Source organism: Sinocyclocheilus rhinocerous, unplaced genomic scaffold (genome assembly GCF_001515625.1).
Source record: "Sinocyclocheilus rhinocerous isolate Xijiao unplaced genomic scaffold, SAMN03320098_v1.1 scaffold1822, whole genome shotgun sequence".
NCBI classification, from domain to species: Eukaryota; Metazoa; Chordata; class Actinopteri; order Cypriniformes; family Cyprinidae; genus Sinocyclocheilus; species Sinocyclocheilus rhinocerous.
The window spans coordinates 205833-217365 of record NW_015638936.1 but is presented as its reverse complement, the minus strand read 5'-3'; the positions used below and the strand labels follow the sequence as shown (position 1 = coordinate 217365).

The following is an 11533-nucleotide window of genomic DNA, read 5'->3' as shown; positions in this document are numbered from 1 at the left end:
ATTTTCTGTAAAGCTGCTTTGCAACGATTTGTATCATGAAAAGCGCTATACAGATAAACTTGAATTGAATTGAATCATTACTCCAGTCTTCAGTGTCACATGATCTTCAGAAATTATTCTAATATGCTGATTTGCTGCTCAAGAAACATTTCTGATTATTATCAATGTTGAAAACAGTTGTGCTGCACAATATTTTTGTGGAAACCGTGATACAGTATCTTTCAGGATTCACAGATGAAAAGAAAGTTAAAAGAACAGCATTTATTTGAAATAGAAATCTTTGGTAATGTTATAAATATCTTTACTGACACTTTTGATCAATTTAATGCATCCCTGCTGAATAAATGTATTTCTACTGCAGCACATCTTAAAGGGTGAATCACTTATGACATATTTTGCCATTAATAAAAGTGATAAAAATGGTCAGCAAAACGAGTGAATGTAAAACAAATAATCAACATACAATGGAAGTCTTCAGAGTAGGCAATAATTTTTTTTTTTTTTTATCACAATGTGCTAATTTTGTTACTTTATATATATGACTTTATGGCTTGTGTTCAAATGAGACTAGAGTGATAAAACCACATGCTATGTAATTTTGGGAACACTTTAAAATAAGGTCCTATTACTTAATGATGGTTAATTCATTAACTGATATTGACTAACAATGATAAACACATTTGTCACATCAGCTGTTCATTGTTAGTTCATGTCAGCTCAGATCCATTAAAAAAATATTAACAGATACAACTTTTGATTTTAATAATGTATTGGTAAAAGTTGAAATTAACATTAAAAACTAATGTTAACAAATTCAACCTTATTGTACAAATATTACTCTTTCATCTAATACACAGATGTGATGCAACTATCTGTAAAGAATTGTTTATATGGAGCAAAACAACAAGAATGACAAGAAACGCTAAACCAGAGCTGTTTAATCATCCAACTATAACAGACGTTCAGCCACTAAAAGCATGAGAAACTTTAGCACTTTCACAGAAATACACGCAATACTTGTCACTGGGATCATAACATGTGGATGAAAACGGTGCAATAAGGCAAAAACAATCACGTAAGAAGAGGAATGAGCTCCAGGATCATGATCACCACCAGTCCCACAAATTGGCATGAATGGGTCAAACTGTTCCATACAGATGGACTTATTACAGCGCAAACGACTCATGCAATCAGATATCAGCACTTTAGCTGATGTTGAAACAAAATGAAGGTGAAACGATCGGTGCGCCGTGACTCTCAGCTCAGTTAAATTACAGATGCACCGCTGCGTCTGCGACCTTCATTATACCCGCAGTGTTTACACAGGATCTGATGAGTAACGGGCTGAAAAAAGGGGACTATAATAGCAGAACAAAAACTGCAGGTAGCCGTAACACACAAAACTTACACAAAATATGATTTCTGATTTGTTTTGTTTTTGATGCATTTAAAAAGCTTTTAAAGTATTTTGAAGTATTTCAAATGCATTTCAAATGTAAAATGCAAGACGCTATAGGCAAAAGCATTGGGTTTTTTTTTTTCATGCATTGATCAGGGTTTTCATAACTTGTATTATTTCAGACTAGTGGAAAGAAACCAACCAAAAAGGGACCGCGGATGAAAACTAGCCATTGGCTAAATTCGGTACAATGCATGAAATGGAAACATTTATGTTAAAATTGTACATGGTCCCTTTTCGAATAAAGTTTAATAAATAAAATGCACTTTTAAGTGTTGATTTTATTGCACTCATCCATTTCGTCTGTAGATTTTAGCTAAAGTACATATCTTTAAAGATTTTTTTTTCCATTTCAGCAGCTCCCACATACAACAAAATTTACAGTTTTATTCCTATCTATATTCTGAAGGGTTTTACTGAAGGGTTTGTTCATATATAATTTGCTTGATTTTTATTACTGCACTTTATCTGTTTGCATCTGTAGATTTCGATTACAATACATATCTTTAATTTAATTTCTCAAAATGAGTGTCTCCACCACAGTAACATTTACATACACCAAAACTTACAGTTTTATTCCTGTCTATATTCTGATGGCTTTTATAGAGAGTTTTGCTCATATAACATTCTGATTTTATACAACATTTAATTCCCTTGAAACATGGACAAAATGTATTTGTTTTCTGTATGTTGACAGTATTTTCTGATTTATGAAGTGATAAAATGAGAAATCCAAAATCCCTTCTGTAAAAACCTTTAAATCAAATATGGCAATAAAATAAAACAATTTTAAGCTGAATGTTCAGACTTCTGTTCTTGGAAGTTTATGCAAATGAGTGCTTATTTAAACAACATTTCAGTTATAACATTTTTAAACAACGCATAATACAATAATCCTATTCACCTGTAGTGTCTTGCCTTAAAACACAAACCTGATGTGACTAGGATGTAACAAACAACAAGTAATTGTAAATTAAATGATGTTCCATAAGCCTTTATATGAGGCTGCAACTTGAAGCTACATTGGACTAAAAACCCAAATGCAATAAGAAAACTGTCTGCGTCTGAGAGAGAGATGAGAGCGTGAAATAGATGTGCTGATCCAACCAACAATCAAGAAATAAAACAAACCGCAGGAGGCTCGAAGCGTGAGAGAATTATTCTGAAGACAGATAAATGAAAAACAATCACGCCGCTTGCAGTCAAACAGCAGAATTGCTCTGAAAAGAAACACGTTTCAATCAATCCGCTGAAAGTGCACATCACAGACGAGAAACAACATTACTGAGCTATTGATCCATTTCAGGGCTCTACGTTCAGATAGCATACTACTCTTATTTAATACACTATTGTCTGCAGTATGCAATATGCACAGTATGCACTTCTTCTACAAGCACAGAATACTAGTGTGCAATGTACATGAAACCGTTTAATCCTTTGATTAAAAACCAAATTAGTTTGGAGAAAAGAGGGTGAATTGGGGTGTAAATGGAGTTTCTCCTTGCGTCAGACGACTGAAGATTGGATAAAGATCTCGCTCTCAGCGTCTGACTCACGTCTTACAGGCCACAGCGTTTCTGACAGAGAACACAATGTCTGCGCTCGGCTTTCATGTGCCCTACTTTCAGCACAATCAAACCCAAGCACTCCACTCAGAACTACTAAAAATCCCAGATTAAGAACCACGAGCAAGCAGACAAGCTGAACGAAGCTGCGTTAAACTCAGAAAACACACGCACGCACACAAAAACTGAGGAACATGTTAGTTCTGCCTTCACTATGCTATAGTATGGCGAAAAGTCCTGTGTGTGTGTGTGTGTGTGTGTGTGTATGCACACACACATATATGTATATATTTTATAAAAATAATTTTATATTATACATATGCATAACATTTATACCTTAAACATCTTACACTTATTTTGAAGATGTAGTGTGTATATGCATACACACACACACACACACACACTAAAACACATACATATTAAAATAAATGTCACCTTAAATGAAATATCATATATAAATATAAAAAATTGAAATAAAAAAAAAACTTTAAAAAACTCGATGTACTAAAATAACTGCAACTGAAATAATTAATAAAAACTATATAGACATACTTAAAAATAACAACTACAACATCATCAACAACAAAAAAGCTAACTAATAAAAATGAAATATTAAATAATACTAAAATAGACTTTAAAATACTATATAAAACAATATAAAATATTTTAAAAGCTATAATTGTAATTAACCACTTAACATTTAAAACTTATTTCAGCTAGTTGTCAAACCAATTCACACTCACTTTAATTTAGTTTAACTTGATGTACTAAAATAACTGAAATTAAAATTAATAATAAAACATATGTAAAATATTAATAAAACAACTACATCAACAACAACAAAAAAACGAATAAAAAAGAAAAATAACAAAACTAATCAAATTTTAAACAAAATGAAAATGAAAAATACAAAAATTAGAACTATTATAAAACAGACAGAGTACATATACCACTAAATTGTTAATTACCTAGAATGCTGTGTGATCAACATCTGCAAACAGCTAAACTCAACACTTAACTATAAAACATGGAATCTGTGCTTAATGTTTCTATAAAACTAGTCAGTGACGGATTTACCGCGGTATAAACGGTAGCTTCCACACACCCAGAGCGAAGGTGAAGACTATATTCAGCTCACATTGATTTAGGCACAAGCTGTTCTGTGATCGTACATTAATACGCTCTGCGGGAGGTTAATTCACATGTTAAACCGCAGCTGAACACAGATTGATTGGGCTTATCAGCTTGACACTGACAGAAGGTTAACATGAAGGTCTCTCATGTTTACCGGCGGGATCTTCACTGGATATGTTTACATGCACAATTTTAGCTTCAATCGGACTGAATTCATTCCGATTTATGAATCTGAATGTAGTGTTTACATGAACGCTAAATAAAGTGATCGGGTTAATGTGCGCATTTATATGTCACCAGCTTCAAATCAGATTTTTTTTTTTTTTTACACTCGCACACTGCACAAATATAGAGTTTCCCACTGTTTGCACATAATAACCATACTCTTACACTAAAGAGCAGAATTAATATTTATCAATTTCTGGATAAATATTACATATAGACTGCTGTGTTGCTTCTGCACAGTCATTTCAGTTTCGGTTTTCAATCCGATCGAGTGTTTACATGCGCTCTCAATCGTATTAGAAAAGGAATAAACCACCCCTTTCAATCTATTTGAAATTTAGTTCGGATCGAGCTCAATCGGATCGATTAAGCCAAGGCATTTAAATGAAGGCTTTTCAAGCGCCGAGAGGCTAATTCGTTCAAATCAACACTGTAAGGGCCAGTGATGAATTAGCTCTGAAAAGGCGTGGACACAGTTATTTTTGCGCCTGACCTTATTGAATATGCATTTGTAGGAGTTTCCCTTTCAGACACAATTTATGGGAGGAGAGTATTCAAATGAATCCAACGCTATCTCACGGCCAATTCGTACATATTTTACGAGGTGGCTAATTCGTACGACCTCACTCGTACGATTTTGTATGAATTGTCCTATAGACACCAGTGACGGGTAGGTTTAGGGGCGGGGTTAGGTGTAGGTTATTCGTACAAATTCATACGAATTGTGCAACTCGTAAAATACGTATACGATTTAGCAAAAATTGTATGAATTTGTACGAGTGAGGTCGTACGAATTAGCCACCTCGTTAAATATGTACGAATTGCCATGAGATCGGGCTGATGAATCACGCAACGCGTTTTACTAACGTTTGCGCTCATCAAATTACTAGTATTTGCGCCATTATTCAACGCCCAAAAAAGCATGCCTTAAACTATTTTGCGCTTGTAATGGCTGCATTTCAACGTACTGTGGCTTCTTTATTTCTTTATTCTTTTTTTGCAACTACACTAATTTGTGCTGCGCTTGGTATATTGCGTTGGTCAATATGTAAATGAGATGTTGCGTCTGTGTTCTTTAATTTGCGCGTTGTTAGTAAAACACCCGCAGAAATTTCCCCTCCCATCAGCGCTGTTTTGGAATTGCACTCTCGCGCTAATTTGTCGTTTAGTAAAACTGGCCCCAAGTGTCATAAACCAGAGAACAACCTGGAGTAAAGCTGGATGGGTCGTACCTCAGCATGGGTGATCTGGCGGGGTGAGGCGGCGCGTGGTCTCCGTTCTGCGGCTGCTGTGGTTTTTTGGTCACCTGTTTGTAGATGTTTCGTGCCGTGACGCCCAACCAGAGCATCGTGGACAGAGACGAGTAATGCAAGACAATACCGACCTGAAACACACACACAAACACACAGTTCAGTGGTTAAAGTGCAACACACACTGATACAAATCAAGAAAAAACACTGACAGAAAGTACTGTTTCAGCAGCATCTTCGACCATGTAAATACCATGGTAAAATATATGGTAAAATATTTAGGGTCAGTAGGATTTATCAAGAGCGTAAAAATTGATCAAAAGTGAGAGTCAAGACATTTATGATGTTACAAAAGATTTCTATTTCAAATAAATGCTGTTATTTTAAACTTTCTATCCATCTGTGAATCCTGAAAAATAAAATGTATCACGGTTTCCACTGAAATATCGGGCAGCACAACTGTTTTCAACATTGATTATGGGTGGGCGATATGACCGAAATCTTATATCACGATATGACAAATTTTATATCACGATAACTATATATATCACAATATAGTTTTTTTCTTTTAAAAAGGTTTTTATGATATTAAAATCTTTGATACCCTATAGTTTTCATAATCCTTGTCACCAATGTCAATATCAAACTAATACAAGCTTAAAAAGAGAAGAAAAAAAAAACTCAAGCTCACTGAAGATAAATAAACAGTCAGTGATGAAATAAGGATAAGAAACTAACTGCAAGCAATAGGACAAAAAACTACAATAAATAAGAAACGCTACATACATGGTGAAAATTAATTAGTCTTCATTGTGTTAATTATATCTATCTATCGATTGATCGATAGATCGGTATACGGACGGATGGATATGAAATAAGGATAAGAAACTAACTGCAAGCAATAGGACAAAAAACTACAATAAATAAGAAACGCTACATACATGGTGAAAATTAATTAGTCTTCATTGTGTTAATTATATCTATCTATCTATCTATCTATCTATCGATTGATCGATAGATCGGTATACGGACGGATGGATAGACGGACAGACAGACAGACATTATTTTTTTTATTTCTTCTTATTAAAGTTACAAAAGTGATTTAGTCAAGAGCAGGGAGATATTTTCTCTCATTGTTGTTTGATTAATATGAATGGCAGACAGGACGACAGGACAGCTCCCCCTTTAAGACCGAAGTCTGGATCCAATATACTGTTACAAACGTTTTTTCTTTTTCAGCTGTTCTCCACCTGGTTCTGTCTCCCCTTCACGGTGGTGGCGTCTAAAGATCGCAGTCATCCAAATGATGAAAAAATATTACCGTAAACAATGTATTTTGCGACACCACGAAATAAACGATAGAGCATAATATGAAACGATAGACTTTTTATTTCGTCCATCCGATATATACTGTCATATCACACAGCCCTAGCTTTGATCACAGAAATCAATTACATTTTAACAGATATTCACATAGAAAACAGCTATTTTATATTGTAATAATATTTTTCAATTTTTACTGTATTTTTGATCAAATAAGTACAACCTCGGTAAGCAGAAGAGACTTCTTTTAAAAACATTGAAATGCAAACCTGTGAACAGTAGTGTATATATAATACACGTGTATAATAAAACTTGATGACAGCTAATAAAAAACACAATTGCCTCTTTAACAGCATTGTTCGGTGATAATTTTGCTTTTGGTTGGCATCTATCAAATCGAACACATGAAAAATATCAAGCATCATGTGAGCAAACGTGACCAAATATTACTGATGTCTAACCTGATGGATCTAATGAAAAATGTGAGAAGTTTTTGAAATAAAATGAACACTTATTTTACCCAATATGCATCTAAATTGTAAAAAAAAATTTAAAAAAATTGTGCATTATTGAATACATTTATGTGCCACTTCTTGTCCAAGTATGTGCAGTTAACAACTGATTATGTCAATAATCCCAAATGGTCATGTGTTCATCAGGCTTTTATGGCTCATATAGTCTGATAAAGTGAGAAAATGGAGGAAAAAGCAGCTACATATTATTCAGAGACTAATATATGAATTTGCTGCAGATCCTGATACTAATGATGAAATTCTGCTGCTTGTAATGTAACTCAATGAGATCTTTATAACAGTAGAGCAGATACTGACATAAAATGATCTAAATATCAGTTGTCACTCTATATCTCTAATAATCTGTCTCAGTAAAATGAGATTGAAATGCTCCAAACATATAATGCAGTGATTGAGAGCTGAAGAAATAAAGGCTCCTCAGAAGATGTGAGATGTTCTGGAGGCTTGTGAAGATCATTCCTCCGCTGAGGAACAGTGAAAGTAAAGCTTCTGGAAACAAACGCTCCTCAAAAGATCCCGAGGATCAGATTTGAGACTCTAAAACATGATTGATGGAGAATCAAGTAAAGCTGAGCTGCTTCAGTCCAGTAAGAGTTCATCTGGAGATATTACTGCAGTTATTCTGACCTTTACTTGATCAAAATCAGTCAAGATTTGACACGAGAAGCTCCAGCTGAAGCTGGACGCTTGTACAATTACACTAAAAGAGCTTTTACTGGATAAAACACTAAACTATCAATCAGACAACAGAAAACATGCAGGAGATTGGAGTGTGAGACAGCTTTAACAGCACACTTTGATCATTTAGAGCCTTAAAAATGTGCATATTAAATATGAATCAGTATTTATGTGGTTAATCAGCCAGGCCGATATCAGTTCTGTAAGGAAACACAGATAAATGTTAAGCACACTCAGCTGAACATAACACTAAATACGCTTTCCGTCTCCGCTGTCGCATTGTGCTTATTTTATTCATCTGTAATCTAAATTAAATGCTGCGCTGTCAAATATTCAGCAGGAATCCCGACTAAATATAATTTCTCTCGTCCACTTACGAGTCGCTGTGTTTGCAGAGACAGTGAATAGAATAATCAGATTCTCTCTGCGTTTGTCTGGGGCTGTGAACACAACATATGTTCACAAACACTCAGGAGAGAGAGAACAATAACTCGGATCCATATCATCAGGAGAGAATGAATGAGTGACAGCAGATTCCCATTACACAGATTACACTTTCCTGCGCCATCCATCACTCGGCCGAGGCCAATCAGAGCCGGCCCTCTGAGATCAAACGCATGAAGACGAATACATATAAATCTGAGAACGACCTTGAGCCGCGACACTGAAAATCCCTGACGAACCCAGAGCTTAACAACATGTTCAAACCAGCACAACGTGAGCGATTGCGTGGAAGTCGGCGTTTGTGTCCTGAGCAGTGATGACCTTGAGGAGCAACGGGACATTTAGTCTTTATTTCACTGTGAAATCACACTAGCCAAAAACCCTGCTTGATTTTAGAGCTAATAAAATGATGCAGGATGACTTACTGTTAGAATACAGTTATATGTCCAAAAATTTGAGATATGAGGGCAAAAATGCCCCTGTATGGGGTTTTGTCTTATATTTATACCATATAATATAGTTTAGCAATATCACAAAAGCAAAAGTGCAGTTTTTCCCCAAATAACTGCATTACTGCAAATGTGAAATTGATTTTATACAGCAGTTCAATAAACAAGAAGTTAATCTTGTGTTATAGTTTAGACACAATATTGTCAAATTGTGCACAATTCTGCAAACGAGCGACACACAGCAGTGATTCATCATTGAATGAATCCAAGTTCTTGAGCAAACTGAGCGAGTCAATGATTCAGTTTGATTCATTTGGGAATGAATCAGCCATTTGAACAAATCAGTTTCCAGAAGCGCCTCCTGCTGGCAGACAATCAGTTTGCATTTTCAATAATAAGCCCGTCTCCGGCGACATGTTTTTGTTGTTGCTCATTTTTTTTTCTGTTTTCTGCAGCAATTCAGAGCACTTTTCATATTCTTTATCCTGGCTGAAGCACTTTTGTTTCAATCTATAAGAATAATCCTCCTACACTACCAGCCAAAGGTTTTAGAACAGTAAGATTTTTAATGTTTTTTAAAGAAGTCTCTTCTGTTCATCAAGCCTGCATTTATTTGATCCAAATTACAGCAAAAACAGTAAAATTTTGAAATAATTTTACTATTTAAAATATCTGTTTTCTATGTGAATATATTTTAAAATGTCATTTATTTCTGTGATTTCAAAGCTGAATTTTTAGCTATTATGTTGAAAACAGCTGAGTAGAATTTTTTCAGGTTTCTTTGATGAACAGAAAGCTCAAAAGAACAGCATTTATCTGAAATTGTAATCTTTTGTAACATTATAAATGTCTTTATCATCACTTTTGAACAATTTAAAGTATCCTTGCTGAATAAAAGTATTAATTTCTATAATCAGGGGTGTCAAAAATACGGCCAGAGGGCTGATTTGTATATTAAATAATAAACAATCCATTATTTTGAAAATTAAATCAAGTATAAATTTTTGATGTTAAGGCTAATAACTAATAGATGCATATAATCCTGTTTTTCATGTCAAATTGTATTCAAACTAAATCCAATAATTTATAAGACACTGACGATTCAATGTTTAAACATGGCACTCTCAAAAACATGCAAGCGTTATATAATGTTATAGAACGGTTAGTTGGTCACATGCGTATGTATAACTCAGGGTTTTGTTTTATAAATGACTGAATTTGATTCAAATACGCATTGAGGTAGCAAAAAGGATAAACAATTCTAATTCACACTCAAGGAATAGAATTAGAAAGTAATCAAATTCAAGTGTAATTAACAATGCTACTATTCAATTCAATGCTACTCTTAGAATTTACAATACTATTTCAATTTTGGTTTCTTTGGCCCTCATTTATTCACTTGACCTGAATGTGGTTCAAAATCCAAAGAGATGCATGTGAATCCTGCAGCGTTCAGAGTCAAATAAAGCACATTATACTGATAAACAAACCCGCTGCACTTATAGAAACGCACAGCGTCCCACCGAGCCACGCTTTAACATCATCTGCTTTATCTTTAGTTCATAATGTGGGACGAAATGCAGTCGGGCAACACAACGGCCGAAGCTTTTTAGTGACGCTCACAAGAACAGAGCCTCAAAAACACACACGTTTCCACAAAAGCACCACTGAAAGCCCCTGAAGGCACGACAGCATCTTAAGTGCAAATGTGTGATGCTCTGTACGGATTCATTCAAGTCTATACAGCATTTTCATTAAGGTCAGAGACCGTATGCATGAGGCAATCAGAAAAACATGCACACATCGAATTATAATGAATAATCGATTTAATGCATTGAAGGACAGAATGCGAGCGCAGATGAAAGACTCACGGCCTGGCAGATGATGGGGTATTTGATTCGGTTGATGCCTCCGGCGAAGACAGCGAACGTCAGGGCCGTGTGGAAGCAGAAGTTGAGAAGCATGTGCCATCCTTTCCGACTGATCCGGATTGTGCTGGAAAAAACCGACACACACAACATACGGTCAACGTGTGTGAAGCGGGTTAAATCCCTAAATGTGCCTCTGAGTACATGAGAGAGAAGAACAGGTCATCATAACACACAACAGAGCAGAAACACTGCAGAAAAAACCAATGACAAAAAACAGGTCATAGAGTCATAGACATATTATCAAAAACAGTCTGGAAAAGTATATATTTTGAAATAACTATATTTTATATTATTATTATAATATTTATTATATATTATTTTCTTCAAATTAAAATAATATTAAATAACAAAACATTAACAAACTTGATAAAATATGAAATTTACATATTTAGTAAAAATATTTAATAAAGTACAAAATAAAAATATAACAGTAAATAAAATATATCAGTAAATTTTTTATATTTTTATTTTATTTAATATTAAGGTTTTACTTTTAAAAACAAAATTATAATAAAATACAATTATAATAAAATATAAAATTA

The 11533-nt window shown here is 34.4% G+C and overlaps 1 protein-coding gene across 1 annotated transcript in view; it reads right to left on the bottom strand.

Moving 5' to 3' along the window:
- LOC107750141 (adhesion G protein-coupled receptor A3-like) overlaps positions 1-11533 on the bottom strand; it is a 134447-nt gene that overhangs the window by 5580 nt on the left and 117334 nt on the right. Inside the window, exons 11-12 of the mRNA XM_016565408.1 lie at positions 10932-11055; positions 5616-5767 (exon numbers count right to left, since the gene is read on the bottom strand). Coding sequence (XP_016420894.1) covers positions 5616-5767; positions 10932-11055 — 276 coding nt within the window. The remainder of the gene's footprint in view (positions 1-5615; positions 5768-10931; positions 11056-11533) is intronic.